Source organism: Oncorhynchus tshawytscha, linkage group LG18, assembly GCF_018296145.1.
Source record: "Oncorhynchus tshawytscha isolate Ot180627B linkage group LG18, Otsh_v2.0, whole genome shotgun sequence".
Classification (NCBI taxonomy): Eukaryota; Metazoa; Chordata; class Actinopteri; order Salmoniformes; family Salmonidae; genus Oncorhynchus; species Oncorhynchus tshawytscha.
The window spans coordinates 14708320-14724273 of NC_056446.1; the positions used below are offsets into that span (position 1 = coordinate 14708320).

At 45.3% G+C, this 15954-nt stretch overlaps 1 protein-coding gene across 2 annotated transcripts in view; it reads left to right on the top strand.

Moving 5' to 3' along the window:
• The window catches only part of l3mbtl3 (L3MBTL histone methyl-lysine binding protein 3), a 39308-nt gene that overhangs the window by 10244 nt on the left and 13110 nt on the right, over positions 1–15954 (top strand). For both annotated transcript variants that reach the window (XM_024377916.1, XM_024377917.1), the window contains exons 12-19: positions 1481–1557; positions 2022–2107; positions 2478–2588; positions 4116–4230; positions 5021–5123; positions 6700–6855; positions 7187–7312; positions 10695–10783. In XM_024377916.1, the coding sequence (XP_024233684.1) occupies positions 1481–1557; positions 2022–2107; positions 2478–2588; positions 4116–4230; positions 5021–5123; positions 6700–6855; positions 7187–7312; positions 10695–10783 (863 nt within the window). The remainder of the gene's footprint in view (positions 1–1480; positions 1558–2021; positions 2108–2477; positions 2589–4115; positions 4231–5020; positions 5124–6699; positions 6856–7186; positions 7313–10694; positions 10784–15954) is intronic.

Below are 15954 nucleotides of genomic sequence, written 5' to 3' on the forward strand. Positions count from 1 at the left end.
TAATGTCTAACTTTGTGATTTACATTTCCTAACATTTCCTTACGATATTTCAGACTTTAAAATCAAAGCGGTGATTTGTGTTTACCGATGTCATATCTAAGTCACGTAGATTTTTTTTTTCTGGTTGCAGAATTGGGCACTAGATGGTGCTAGATTTATTACAACAGAATGTTTGTGTCTGGGAGGAGAAAAGCATTGCCTCTTACCAGAGTGTTTGTTATTAATATTTTACACAAGCAAACAAGCTACATTACTTGTGTAATACATTTTAAGTACAGTATGAATCGGCTCTACCATGAATTATTCTTCTGACACTAGCACGCATATCACTTCCCTCACAATTCTCTAGTCTCCTTTTCCCCCCTCAATTGCCATCCCTCCAACCCTTGTTGATTTTCGCCTTTGTTTGTCTTTTTCCGACTGAGAATTGCGCGTGTCGTTACTGTCGTTTCGTGCCTGCTCTAATCCCTCCCAGCTTGGGATTTGGACCGCCAGGAGGTAGTCCCAGTCTGCACGATACAAGAGCTTGTATTGGCTGAATTATGGATGATCGTCAAATAAATGTCAAGGAGCAGAGGAGTTAGAGAGAGAGAGTAGAGCCTGGAGCGGTTAAGGGACGAGCAGATTCACCCAGGGAGATGACGCTCTCTCTCTCATGTGTTGTCGCTACAGCTCACGTCAGCCAGTCACAGGCCCTGCAGCATCACACCTCTGGGCCAAAGAGCGGGTTAACCACTCCACTGGTCTCTGCTTCACCCTGGCCTGGCCAGAGAGTAGGACACTGGGGGTCTATGTTGTCCCTCAGACAAGCTTGCTGTAACAACACTGACCACTGAGGTAGAAACAATGGCAATCCTCAAATGTAGATTACGACACAGTTGTGTCACACTGGCACAACACAAAAAGGGATTGGTTTCGATACAGTATGTTGAGTCCCATGGTGAAATAGTAAACCGTTATGCAGTTATGCAAGCCCCTTGCAATTTATCCTGCACTGCTGATGCAATGACAGCATCATAGCAGTATTACTGCCTACAATCTACTTGTCAGTGGTGTGCCGTCCATCATTCAGTGATAGATATATGTTGTCCTGCCGATGGTTGACGTGGAGAGAGGGAACCGTGGGAAGCTGTGAGGGAAGTATCCTTTCTCGCCCTGACACTTCCCGGTACGTCAAAGTGATTGTTGCATAAATGCCATCACGGTTAGCTGAACGGGTTAATCACTCAGTCATAAGGTTGCTGAAGCCACAGTGGCTCAGAGTCTGTCACAATGTCAGCTGACCTATTCTCCTATCCTTGTGCTTACTCCTAAACATTATCCCTATTCAATCCCCCGTAACAGTTTATGGGGAAGTTCATGTCATAACCGTTTATAGGGAAGAGGAGGAATATACATGTGTGTATATATACAAAGAAATGAGAAATCTGCTGAGCAGGTGGCATTTTGTTACCACTGTCCTTCTCCTGCTCCTCCGTAGGTGTGATGCAACCAGTCCATACATCCACCCAGTGGGCTGGTGTCAAGACAACGACAGGATTCTCACCAAGCCTCCAGGTGAGATACTAACTCACTATGTATCCTGCAGATCCTGCCAGGATACCACACATGTGTAATGATGACTGAGCATACAGTTCTGATAGTATAGATCAACACATGGAACGTTTCCAAGCAGATCACCGCCCATGTAGCTCAGTTGGTGGGGCGTGGCACTTGCAACGCCAGGGATGTGGGTTCAATTCCCATGGGGGACCAGTACGAATAAAAGTATGAAAATGTGTGCACTCTCTACTGTAAGTCACTTGGGATAAGAGTGTCTGCTAAATGACTGCATTTTTTTGTTTGTTTTAATCTGATCTGTAAATTATGTTATTCCACTGTGGAGAAGACCGATGGTTTAGAATGACAGAAAGCACAAGGGACTTTACCCGCCCTTTACCCGCCCACACATGTACTACGTGATACAGCATGTGTAGTCGTGCTCAATCTGGCTCAGTCTTTTTCATTACTCTTTCCTGTAGGTTACCCCAATGTCAAGAATTTCTCCTGGGGAAAGTATCTGGAGGAGACCCACTCGTCACCGGCTCCTGCCAGGGCTTTTAAAGGGGTATGGCTGTTTATCTCTCTATCTCTCTATCCTCGGCACGCAGGACGATGTGGCAGCCCCACGTCTACATTCCAACACAGTTTACTGGAGTAGCCTAGCAGGCCGTCTGCCGCAGAGTGTGACATATGATATGCTGCCTAAAGATGCACGTGAATGTGGGTCTGGCGTTCGTCTGCCGATCGTCAGCGCGCTGTGTTTTAAGGACCACCCGCTGTAGAGGTCGGACTACCGGAATTATTCACACGATTCTACATGTGAAATCAGAGCGCCCTCGGTTCGCAAATTATGTTCAGAAGTGCTAAGTACCCTTGGCCTGCAAGCGCTATTGGTGCCTCTGAGCCCTAAGACCCCCCCCACTCTCCCTCTACAGAAACCCCCCCACAGTTTCCAGCCACTCATGAAGTTGGAGACGGTGGACAAGAGGAACCCCATGCTTGTCAGAGTGGCCACCGTGGTGGACACTGATGACCACAGGGTCCAGGTGAGAACATCTCTTCAACTCTCTTATCTGTCTCTGTCTGACCACTGTGTCTACCAGTATCCATCTTCACTCCAGACTGGAGTCATTCAACATGATACTGTGACTCAGCTGTAGCAACACTTCTGTCTATGTCAATAACTAGGAGGTCTCCCTTCCTCCCACCACTTGTTTTTAGGCTCAGATGTAGGGATGAGTGTGTGTGTGTGTGTTGGTTAGTTGAGCTGTACATGACAGGAGGATTAGCCAATACGTCACTCATCTGCACTGTGAAGTGTGTAGCTATTAGACCCTAGATCTGAACTAGTATAATCCTTGAGTATAATCTCTTGAGTTCTGGTTCACTACAGATTTCTCTGAAACATTTCAAAGAACAAAAAAAGGATGAAACTCCAGCTCTATGTGGAAAATTGGGAGATGAACTCTGTATGAAGGTGTCCTGTGGGAGAAATGTGCTGATTTACTGGGAATACATATACAAATTATTCAAGACCTCACCATTGTCCCTCTATTCCAGTTTTCAGTACATCAAATTAACATCTCCTTGACTCTCTCCTTGAGACCATTTTCAGGAGAGCTCTGCTCTCCATGCTCTTTTAACTCTGAAGTGAACAGTAGGTCAGTGTTGGGAGTCGATGGACAGCTGGCTGTCTGAGGTGTATGTCAGTGCCTCTCCCTCTGCCCTACTTATGCCTATACTGTTCAGTCATCTCAGTCTAAACCCTTCTGCACATGGAGCAAGAATAGCCCTAGATAGCATAGCTCCAGTCTATACAGTCCCTCCGGGTTTCAAAACTCGTACTCCTTCAGCTTAGCTTTGGTTTCTCTACTGTCACTTGTCACTTTATATACAAGGCTTTCGATTTTGATCTTGACCTCCTACCTCTGAACCCTATCTTCTCTCACTCATTCCAAGACTGTTTTCTGACGCTCCATCCATACCCCCACCACCATCACTCTCACCACTCATACACGAACCAACACTACATGCGTTTCATGCTCTCATTGTCCTTCAAGCATCACATACATTCTCATGCTGTCTCCCCATCTTCAATCCCTTTGTGCCAGCGCATGCTTCATGTTTCATGTTGTCTTCGACTGAACTAATAACAATTGTTTTTAGCAAGGCAGGGAAGCAGGCTGTGTACTAGGAGAGTCTGCCTTCCCACAACACCCTGGTGTGCTCCTGTCTCCTCTTGTTTGCCCCACACTGTGAAGCACACTATCATTGTCAGGAGTGTGGATAAGAACAGAGGATGAGCGATAGTTACCAACTATGCTGTGTGTCGGCCTCCCACAGATAGCCCGGGCTAGCCTCCTCCAGCTGTAAGGGCAGTGCCAGGGGCTTCAGTCCGAGACAGTGCTTGTCAGCTAGATTGACGCAATCAGTAGTTCAGCTTCTAATCTCCAAGTTATGTCTTTATCATTCAACCATGATTTTGATTAAATCTCTTTTCCCCACATTTCTATATTTATCGTATGTGGTCGGACTCTACTGTGACTGTTTGTCCTTGGTGTGTGTTCCTCTAGATCCATTTTGATGGCTGGACGGATGAGTATGACTACTGGGTGGACACAGACAGTCCAGACATCCACCCTGCGGGCTGGTGTGCTAAGACAGGCCACCCCCTCCAGCCCCCGATCAGTGAGTGGCTTTATGACTCATCCTAATCTATTCATGTCCAGCTCCTTGCCTCAGTTCCAGACCTACGGTTCCTAGCAGACACACTTAGAGCCAGGCCTCAATGGACGCTGCTATTTCTTATCCCGTTCAATCGCAAATAGCTTGATATGCTTTTCCCTGAAAAGACGGTTCCGTCTCTGCGTCGATTTAATCTGATCTGCTGTTGTTATATTGAAGGAGTGGTGGGAAGAAGCCTTGTTGGTGGGGAAAAAAGCAAATTATTCAAAATGACTCTTTGATGGCTCATGAGTCCTGGCTCTCCAGGTCAATATCCTGCATTTTACCCTGAGGATGCTGGGAGCTGAACAATGAACTTCTCTCTGCCTCCCTTTCCACTTACTACTAATTTCTCCCCGTGTAGTGGTGTCCATGGAAACGCGGAGTGAGGAGTTGTGATTAGAGTGCAGCTGATACTGCCGTCATGTTTCAGAGTACAGAGCTGCGTTCTCAGAGCGAGAGTTACTGCTCCACATGGCAGCTCACTCGTGTCATATGGACACATCCAGGGACATATCTGCTTTCTCTCTTCCTGTACTGACTGTCAATAGTACCAGCTCCTTGGGATGTTGACACCAACTCCTTGTGACTGAGGCTATCCTAATATGGACACTGCACATTCGCATTACATTAATCGGCTAGATTAGATGAACATTATTTTAGGATGGTTCGCCTGAAGTCATGTAGGGAATAGGGTATCACTAGGTAGATCTGGATATAATATCTCACCCCCCTCTCCTCTCCTCATCCCCAGGTCCACAGGAGCTGTTTGAGTCGTCTGAGCAGGGCGGATGTCCCACCCCAGGGTGTAAAGGTGTGGGCCACATCAAAGGAGCCCGCTACTCTGGCCACCACAGGTACCCACACTCAGAGCAATCACTCTGTCTGACTGGCCAGGCCATCAAAACTACCATCCAATAGAAATGTCCACTTGTAACCCCAACAGGCTTCATATCGCTACTTGCCGGTGAATGGTCACTTGTTGCTGGTCAAACTGGGCTTCAGGCTCATTGATCCACCAGTTACCAGTTATGTTTATTACTGTAGCATAGAGACTCATAATGCAAGAGACACCCAATGTATTCCTACTGAAAGTGAATGTTAGCCTACAGCAGCTGTGGTAGGTCCGGAGGTCAACAATATAGGTAGGTATTGTACATGATCCACACGTACCTGAATGCCCCTGGGGTGAGGCTGTATAGAGCCTGTATAATTGGCTGTGTGGCGCTAGAGGCACAGCGGTGTAAGCACATGAGTGTCACTCTCTCCCATCATTATTCATCACAATTCTTACCCTTTTCTCCTGAGAAACCGCACCTCCACTCTCCATACACCCACCTCTGCCTCACCGGGCTTTCGTACAGCATGTACCCCTCCAGCTGGAGATCTACTAATGTGAGCAGAAACATATTGGCAGAAAAGGCATAATGACTCTAAGTCTTTCTCCCGACGTTGCCGTGCTTTATTATGGAGTGACCGGAGGTCGTGCACACTGCGGTAGAGAGACTTTTTAATAGGGACACAGTCCGTTGGTTCAGTGTCTGTAATGTAAGCTGATTAACTTGGAGCCCGAGTACAGAATATAGTGTATTAAAATGTATCTATGGGATGAGAGGTGCTTTATCAGTGTTTGTTGGCAAACCTGGAATATTAAAGTGGTAGAGCGACAGCTAGCTACGCACAGAAAGGATGGGAAAGAGCCCTCGTTATGCAAAGAAATGTGTGACAGCAGCCAAGAAAAATGAGAGGGGGATTAGCAGAGAGTGAGAGAAAGGGAGAAACGCGATCTCTCTTTCTCTCTCCCCTCGTCAGTCAGAGTGGTCGCAGTGTGACAGCGAGGCTTACCTAACCATTTCAGTGCAAATATGTTGTTTATATAGATCCATCCCCTTTCCTTTTTAGTTGAGGTAAAGTATGTTTCCCCCTAAGATAATGAGAAATAGCACATTACACAGGTGGATGATGACAAGGCTGTTGTGAATGAAGTAGTCTCAGTCTACAGACTGCTATTGTCTGTAGCTTGAGTTAGAGCACGTTCAATGTTACCAAATTGAGATTCATCACCCTGGAATGAATCACTTCAACCCCAGAAACTCTGGGGTTGGCTGTAGTGACTATGGAGTAGTACTAGGAACGGTGTAAACTGTTTTATGCCAACATCAATGTTTCCCCGATTAGACAGGAAAGAGTGTTTGTGGCACACACTCAGTGTGAGCGAGCTGCCTTAAAAAATATATACATATCTATCTCTCTGCTGCTTTGCTTATATTAGCTTTTGATTCTGTCCCCAAGATCACTGATGTGTGAATGAATATCTTGTCTTGTTATTAACACCTTATTAAGTTGTAATTAAGGCCTATTATGAAGTTATTACACCAAGTCTTTTTTCCTTAAATCAGTCATTTGTAATAATGTATATGCTCTGATTTGCAGTGCGGTGGGATGCCCATACTCTGACATCAACATCAACAAGGACTCAGTGCTGCCAGACCGTCTGAGTGGTGAGATGCCAGGGTCAGGAGGACTGGGGCGACCCCGACGGGCAGAACCCAACCCAGATATCAACCCAGCTCCAGCTCCCACTGCAGAGTAAGGACCAATCAGTAACCAAAACACTGCTTTAACTACAATATATTCTCAGCACAGTCTGAGACAGATATTGTAGGGGGGAAATGTATGATTCCAGCGTAGGCGTATTAGAATGTAGAGTTTGGCCGAGACTATCATCGTGTAGCTTCGAATTTTGCAGTTCAACTTCATTTCCAAATTCCTTCGAGCATTTTAACACCCCCCCAAAAAAGTGCGAACAGCTCTCATCTATTTCTGTCTGAAGTGACTCTCATGCTTAACCGTTCCACGCCAAACATGGCTCTCTTATTATTGTACTTAAAAAAAAACTATTTCTCTGCCAATTTCATAGCAAGCACTTAAGCGCCAACCCAAATCACCTGGACAAGCCTGGCAGGGGCGAGAAGGCTGGCATCGGGGTGGCAAGTGCCATGGAGCGGTCAATCAAGAAACCCGCCGGCACAGAGCCAAAAAGGAGGTGAGTGGCCCTTACAATACACGTGAAAAGCCCTGCACTATCCGGAATGGCTGACAGAATCCGCACTCAATCTGATGGTTGAGCGGTGTGCGACTGTGTCGTTACTGCCGGCTGGTCCAGTGTTCGACTGATAGGATTGTGAGGACCTGATGTAGGGCTGTGGCAGTCACTACGTTTTGTCAGCCGGTAATTGTCATGCAAATGACTGGCGGTCTTGCCGTAATTGACTTGTTAATTAACATAAACACATTTTAGCATCTCCGGGCTTCCACTCGTACGAGCTGCTGATGCGCGCCTTTGGAGCATCTACGTTTTAAGAAGTCGTATAAAACCATTTCGTATAGCCTTTACCATCACAATAAGACCCATTATTTATTTAGTTGTGATAGGCCTATAAACATGGGAATGTCTTAGAAATTAGAAACATATATGGGCTGCATGATGCGACTATATATTGATGATTTGGGGGAAAAAGTTGCTAAAAAAGGCGTGCGCTCTGGTCACTTTCCGCAGAGGAGAGCGAGAGAGACAATTGCATTGCTGCTCTGCTTATGTGGCAAGCAAGTCAAGGGGATATCTAATCAATGAAAGATGGGATTAAAATGAGAGAATTAAAAGTGAAATGAGAAAGAAAGGCTACAACAACCAAAAGCCAACAGGTAGGCTGCTATTTAGGCTATCATCTGAGTGGAACCTCAATTAGCCTAATTAGCTAGCTTCTCTCAGTTTGACATAGTCAAGACAGGTACTATGCAATCGGATGACACAATATATACAGTTGAAGTCGGAAGTTTACATACACCTTAGCCAAATACATTTAAACTCAGTTTTTCACACTTCCTGACATTTAATCCAAGTAAAAATTCCCTGTTTTAGGTCAGTTAGGATCACCACTTTATTTTAAGAATGTGAAATGTCAGAATAATAGTAGAGCGAATGATTTATTTCAGCTTTTATTTCTTTCATCACATTCCCAGTGAGTCAGAAGTTTACATACACTCAATTAGTATTTTGTAGCATTGCCTTTAAATTGTTTAACTTGGGTCAAATGTTTAGGGTCTTCCATAACCTTCCCTAAATAAGTTGGGTGAATTTTGGCCCATTCCTCCTGACAGAGCTGGTGTAACTGAGTCAGGTTTGTAGGCCTTCTTGCTCACACATGTTTTTTCAGTTCTGCCCACACATTTTCTATTGGATTGAGGTCAGGGCTTTGTGATGGCCACTCCAATACCTTGACTTTGTTGTTCTTGGGCCATTTTGCCACAGCTTTGTAAATATGCTTGGGGTCATTGTCCATTTGGAAGACCCATTTACGACCAAGCTTTAACTTCCTGACTGATGTCTTGAGTTGTTGCTTCAATATATCCACATAATTTCCTTCTCTCATGATGCTATCTATTTTGTGAAGTGCACCAGGTCCTCCTGCAGCAAAGCACCCCCACAACATGATGCTGCCACCCACGTGCTTCACGGTTGGGATGGTGTTATTCGGCTTGCAAGCCTACCCCCTTTTTCCTCCAAACATAACGATGGTCATTAAGGCCAAACAGTTCTATTTTTGTTTAATCAGACCAGAGGACATTTTTCCAAAAAGTACAATCTTTGTCCCCATGTGCAGTTGCAAACCGTAGTCTGGCTTTTTTATGGCGGTTTTGGAGCAGTGGCTACTTCCTTGCTGAGCGGCCTTTCAGGTTACGTCGATATGGGACTCGTTTTACTGTGGATATAGATACTTTTGTACCTGTTTCCTCCAGCATCTTCACGAGGTCCTTTGCTGTTGCTCTGGGATTTGCACTTTTTGCACCAAAGTACGTTCATCTCTACGAGACAGAATGCGTCTCCTTCCAGAGCGGCATGACGTCTGCGTGGTCCCATGGTGTTTATACTTGCATACTATTGTTTGTACAGATGAACGTGGTGCCTTCAGGCATTTGGAAAATGCTCCCAAGGATGAACCAGACTTGTGGAGGTCTCCAATTTTTTTCTGAGGTCTTGGCTGATTTCTTTTGATTTTCCAATGATGGAATTTCCCAAGCTGTTTTAAAGGCACAGTCAACTTAGTGTATGTAAACCTCTGGCCCACTGGAATTGTGATACAGTGAATTACAAGTGAAATAATCTGTCTGTAAACAATTGTTGGAAAAATTACTTGTCACGCACAAAGTAGAAGTCCTATCTGACTTTCCAAAACGATAGTTTGTTAACAAGAAATGTGTGGAGTGGTTGAAAAACGAGTTTTAATGACTCCAACCTAAGTGTATGTAAACTTCCGACTTCAACTGTAACTAGCAAGAAGTCGCCTCTCCCTCCGTTGCTGCTCTGGTACTCCGAGCCTCCTGTATCTACCTCACACATTCACACACGCTGCACGGCCTCCGCTCCCTAATAGCCAACAACTGACCCTCTCTCTCTCTCGCTTTTTATAAAATATATATATTTTCTGGACCACATTTATTACCACACAGAGAGAGCCACAGTCAGCGTAGTATAATTGAAGATTGCTGTAATTACCAAGCCTCTCCACAGCATCTTCCCTGAGCTTTGTCAAACTGTCATCTGACTCATGCCTGCCTAATCTTGTCCACCAGCCGGCTCTCTCTCGAAGGCTGGAGATGAGGTTAATGCCTGCCCTACAATTACCTTCCTTTCATTTATATAAGTCCCTCCTTAGGCATACACTACCAAAACCATCATGCACTATTTTCATCAGATTTCAATGAGTCATACATGACATCATGCTGTTTCACTTTAAAAAATAATAATAATCAAACAATCAAATGTCGTTACGAGCAGGTATTTCTAATATGTACTCAATCCCATTTTACTAGACATTTCTACTCCACATGTATGGCCTCAGAGACGTGTTGGTATTTCAGATAACTGATGGAATATGTGGGCAGCTTGATTTGTATAGGTTATTTAAATGCTAAAACTTATTTGCATAGATTAATTGGTGGTCCAGGGACGGGGGCTAAGTTTTATCTTTATTTTATTCAGGAGTTGGGACCTTCTTTCAGTCCAATGCACAAAACTATTTCTGCGCACATGGAGAAGAGAGGCGACAGAATGCCTGAGCTAAGTTTAATTTAGAGAGAAACTCAAGTCATCACCCTGTTATTTAGGATTTATCAAGACTCAACCAGAGCAGCGTGTTGCTTGAGTATGACGGAACAGTTCTTAGGATTTAAAAGTGATTACAAGCAATGACATTTTCATCCCAGGAGTAGTGACGGCTAGTATTGGAACATCTTGGAATGCACAGTGATAATCAATGAAGTAGTGACTCAATATGTCATGAAAAGTTTGTTCCAAATTGTGTGAGCTCAGTCCCTGCAGTACTGCCCTATCTGTGTGTCTCTATTGACTCCCTTCTCTCTCCCAGGGTTGGGCGGCCATGCAAACCGAGGAAGGTCGAGGAGCCGGTGGAGGAGGAAATGGAGAGTGAGGTGTCATGCATAATGGAAACCAAAGGTACTGTCTCTGTACAACATTCTATTCTTCCTATCATTCAAATATCTTAAGGGCGTCACTGCACGGTGTCTCTCCCTAGTACAGTCTGATCTATGGCCTCCCACTCATTACTCAGTGCCTTCCTTCACAGTGTGAATCAGTAATGTAGATCCATCTCTCCCTCTGTCTTTTGCTATGCTGAATGTGTTGACCTCTTGGGATGTCTCCTCCCCTCACTCTGCGTCTTGCCAGAGCTAGTCACACGCTCTCAAAACAAAAGTTTCACACAGTGTTATTATGTGGATGTTCATGTCTTTGGCACGCGCCAAAATGATTTGAATGTCTTGTTTGTCGTCATTTGAGCCCTAGCTCCTTTTGGTTTTAGTTCATTTATTGAGAATTCCAATATTCTCATCCTCTCCCAATGAAACCGAACAGCACTGAGTACCAAAACTGTCTTTTGCAGTGTAGTTTAAACCGAACCTAAAGACAATAGGGAAAAGCTTAAAGCAATAGGGATGACTCACTCCTTCCACAGTACAGTACTGTGGATTCAGGGTCCCTTGTGTGATGTTCCAGTGTCGGAACATCCAAGGCTCTGCTCCGGTCCTTTGTGAGTTCTCACTCCTCTGAAGGGATAGAAGGTAACAGACAGTAATGAGAGTGAACCAGCAGCAAGCAGCAAACTGGAGGGAAATACAGAGACACACAGAAGATGTTTTCCTGAAACAGACATCAAACGGCACTGGCCGTTCTGACAGTTGCGGGGTCTGCCACTGCTCTGTGTGTAGCAACTGTAAACAGCATGTACTTCATGTACAGCCGTGGAAGATATACTTAATTACAATAAGGGAATAGATGTTTCTGGGTGACGTTGAATGACTCTGTCACTCTCCTCTAGCTCCGTTTAGGATGATGCTGGGTTAATTAGTCTGTATATCTGCCTTGGACAGTAAAGGCACTTTGGCTTTGATCACCTTCTGTAAGGAGTTTTCAAAGCTCCATCTCTCTCTGTGTCACTTTATATGGGTCCCTTTCATGTGATTATACCGAGACCTATGCATCCTATACAGCAACAAATGCTCCTTATTCTGTTAATGTCTTCAGTTGTTCTTTTCATTCTGATGCCTAGCATACTAGCATAATCAGTGGTGCCGCATGGAGCAGATAAACATGTACAAATCAACAACTTACAAAATATATTTTATCGTAGTCAAACTTAATGCACGATTTTGGTTTTAGGCCCTTACGTGAGGATTTAGAGCATAAAAAAATAAAAAGCATTCATATTAACATGGATCACAGTATTGTTAAAGCTAAATGTGATGGTGAGTGAGTCTGATCACGTTCTGGAGCTTTGCAAAATGCACTGGAGTGAAGTAAGATAAACAGATGAAATGAAGAAGGCAGTTGCTTCATCGACGCAGTAGAATTATAATATGGTCATGAGGGATTTTAGATCCGATTTAAAGGGGTTTACGATTAGAATGTGGGTTTAACCCCCCAGAGTCGATGCGTCAATCTAAATTACATAACAAGCCACTGCATCCGCCAGTGCCGCACTTCCCCATCTGTGATGAAAGGTGGCAGAGCTAGAGCGGTGTTTGTCCAATCATGAGACATCCTGAAAATCAGTCTTCTCACGTAAATGTCTGTAGCGTTCCAAACGTTTGAAATACAGACTATTATGACCACTCTATGGAAAGGGGAGACTCTCGAGGAACACGACATTTTCCATTTTGCTCTACGACTGCCACAAGTGCCACAAAACAAGTGAAGTATGAAGGTAGTTTTGTGCCTACCCAAACAGACACCTCACAAGTCCTCACTTCATTAAATGGTACCCGCAAAACATCAGTCTCAACGTCAACAGTGAAGAGGCGACTCCGGGATGCTGGCCTTCTAGGCATAGTTCCTCTGTCCAGTGTCAGTGTTCTTTTGCCCATCTTAATCTTTTATTTTTATTGGCCAGTCTGAGATATGGCTTTTTCTTTGCAATTCTGCCAAGAAGGCCAGCATCCCGGAGTCGCTTCTTCACTGCTGACGTTGAGACTGGTGTTTTGCGGGTACTATTTAATGAAGCTGCCAGTTGAGGACTTGTGAGGCGTCTGTTTCTCAAACTAGACACTCTAATGTACTTGTCCTCTTGCTCATTTGTGCACCGGGGCCTCCCACTCCTCTTTCTATTCTGGTTAGAGACAGTTTGCGCTGTTCTCTGAAGGAAGTAGTACACAGCGTTGTACGAGATCTTCAGTTTCTTGGCAATTTCTCGCATGGAAGAGCCTTAATTTCTCAGAACAAGAATAGACTGACAAAGGCTACTTTCAGAAGAAAGTTATTTGTTTCTGGCCATTTTGAGCCTGTGATGCTCCAGATACAAATCAAATCAAATCAAATTTTATTTGTCACATACACATGGTTAGCAGATGTTAATGCGAGTGTAGCGAAATGCTTGTGCTTCTAGTTCCGACAATGCAGTAATAACGAACAAGTAATCTAACTAACAATTCCAAAAAAACTACTGTCTTATACACAGTGTAAGGGGATAAAGAATATGTACATAAGGATATATGAATGAGTGATGGTACAGAGCAGCATAGGCAAGATACAGTAGATGATATCGAGTACAGTATATACATATGAGATGAGTATGTAAACCAAGTGGCATAGTTAAAGTGGCTAGTGATACATGTATTACATAAGGATGCAGTCGATGATATAGAGTACAGTATCTACGTATGCATATGAGATGAATAATGTAGGGTAAGTAACATTATATAAGGTAGCATTGTTTAAAGTGGCTAGTGATATATTTACATCATTTCCCATCAATTCCCATTATTAAAGTGGCTGGAGTAGAGTCAGTGTCATTGACAGTGTGTTGGCAGTAGCCACTCAATGTTAGTGGTGGCTGTTTAACAGTCTGATGGCCTTGAGATAGAAGCTGTTTTTCAGTCTCTCGGTCCCAGCTTTGATGCACCTGTACTGACCTCGCCTTCTGGATGACAGCGGGGTGAACAGGCAGTGGCTCGGGTGGTTGATGTCCTTGATGATCTTTATGGCCTTCCTGTAGCATCGGGTGGTGTAGGTGTCCTGGAGGGCAGGTAGTTTGCCCCCGGTGATGCGTTGTGCAGACCTCACTACCCTCTGGAGAGCCTTACGGTTGAGGGCGGTGCAGTTGCCATACCAGGCGGTGATACAGCCCGCCAGGATGCTCTCGATTGTGCATCTGTAGAAGTTTGTGAGTGCTTTTGGTGACAAGCCGAATTTCTTCAGCCTCCTGAGGTTGAAGAGGCGCTGCTGCGCCTTCCTCACGATGCTGTCTGTGTGAGTGGACCAATTCAGTTTGTCTGTGATGTGTATGCCGAGGAACTTAAAACTTGCTACCCTCTCCACTACTGTTCCATCGATGTGGATGGATGGGGGGTGTTCCCTCTGCTGTTTCCTGAAGTCCACAATCATCTCCTTAGTTTTGTTGACGTTGAGTGTGAGGTTATTTTCCTGACACCACACTCCGAGGGCCCTCACCTCCTCCCTGTAGGCCGTCTCGTCGTTGTTGGTAATCAAGCCTACCACTGTTGTGTCGTCCGCAAACTTGATGATTGAGTTGGAGGCGTGCATGGCCACGCAGTCGTGGGTGAACAGGGAGTACAGGAGAGGGCTCAGAACGCACCCTTGTGGGGCCCCAGTGTTGAGGATCAGCGGGGAGGAGATGTTGTTGCCTACCCTCACCACCTGGGGGCGGCCCGTCAGGAAGTCCAGAACCCAGTTGCACAGGGCGGGGTCGAGACCCAGGGTCTCGAGCTTGATGACGAGCTTGGAGGGTACTATGGTGTTGAATGCCGAGCTGTAGTCGATGAACAGCATTCTCACATAGGTATTCCTCTTGTCCAGATGGGTTAGGGCAGTGTGCAGTGTGGTTGAGATTGCATCGTCTGTGGACCTATTTGGGCGGTAAGCAAATTGGAGTGGGTCAAGGGTGTCAGGTAGGGTGGAGGTGATATGGTCCTTGACTAGTCTCTCAAAGCACTTCATGATGACGGATGTGAGTGCTACGGGGCGGTAGTCGTTTAGCTCAGTTACCTTAGCTTTCTTGGGAACAAGAAAAATGGTGGCCCTCTTGAAGCATGTGGGAACAGCAGACTGGTATAGGGATTGATTGAATATGTCCGTAAACACACCGGCCAGCTGGTCTGCGCATGCTCTGAGGGCGCGGCTGGGGATGCCGTCTGGGCCTGCAGCCTTGCGAGGGTTAACACGTTTAAATGTCTTACTCACTTCGGCTGCAGTGAAGGAGAGACCGCATGTTTTCGTTGCAGGCCGTGTCAGTGGCACTGTATTGTCCTCAAAGCGGGCAAAAAGTTATTTAGTCTGCCTGGGAGCAAGACATCCTGGTCCGTGACTGGGCTGGGTTTCTTCCTGTAGTCCGTGATTGACTGTAGACCCTGCCACATGCCTCTTGTGTCTGAGCCGTTGAATTGAGATTCTACTTTGTCTCTGTACTGGCGCTTAGCTTGTTTGATAGCCTTGCGGAGGGAATAGCTGCACTGTTTGTATTCAGTCATGTTACCAGACACCTTGCCCTGATTAAAAGCAGTGGTTCGTGCCTTCAGTTTCACACGAATGCTGCCATCATTCCAAGGTTTCTGGTTAGGGAATGTTTTAATCGTTGCTATGGGAACGACATCTTCAACGCACGTTCTAATGAACTCGCACACGGAATCAGCGTATTCGTCAATGTTGTTGTCTGACGCAATACGAAACATCTCCCAGTCCACGTGATGGAAGCAGTCTTGGAGTGTGGAGTCAGCTTGGTCGGACCAGCGTTGGACAGACCTCAGCGTGGGAGCTTCTTGTTTTAGTTTCTGTCTGTAGGCAGGGATCAACCAAATGGAGTCGTGGTCAGCTTTTCCGAAAGGGGGCGGGGCAGGGCCTTATATGTGTCGCGGAAGTTAGAGTAACAATGATCCAGGGTCTTTCCACCCCTGGTTGCGCAATCGATATGCTGATAAAATTTAGGGAGTCTTGTTTTCAGATTAGCCTTGTTAAAATCCCCAGCTACAATGAATGCAGCCTCCGGATAAATCATTTCCAGTTTGCAGAGAGTTAAATAAAGTTCGTTCAGAGCCATCGATGTGTCTGCTTGGGGGGGGATATATACAGCTGTGATTATAATCGAAGAGAATTCTCTT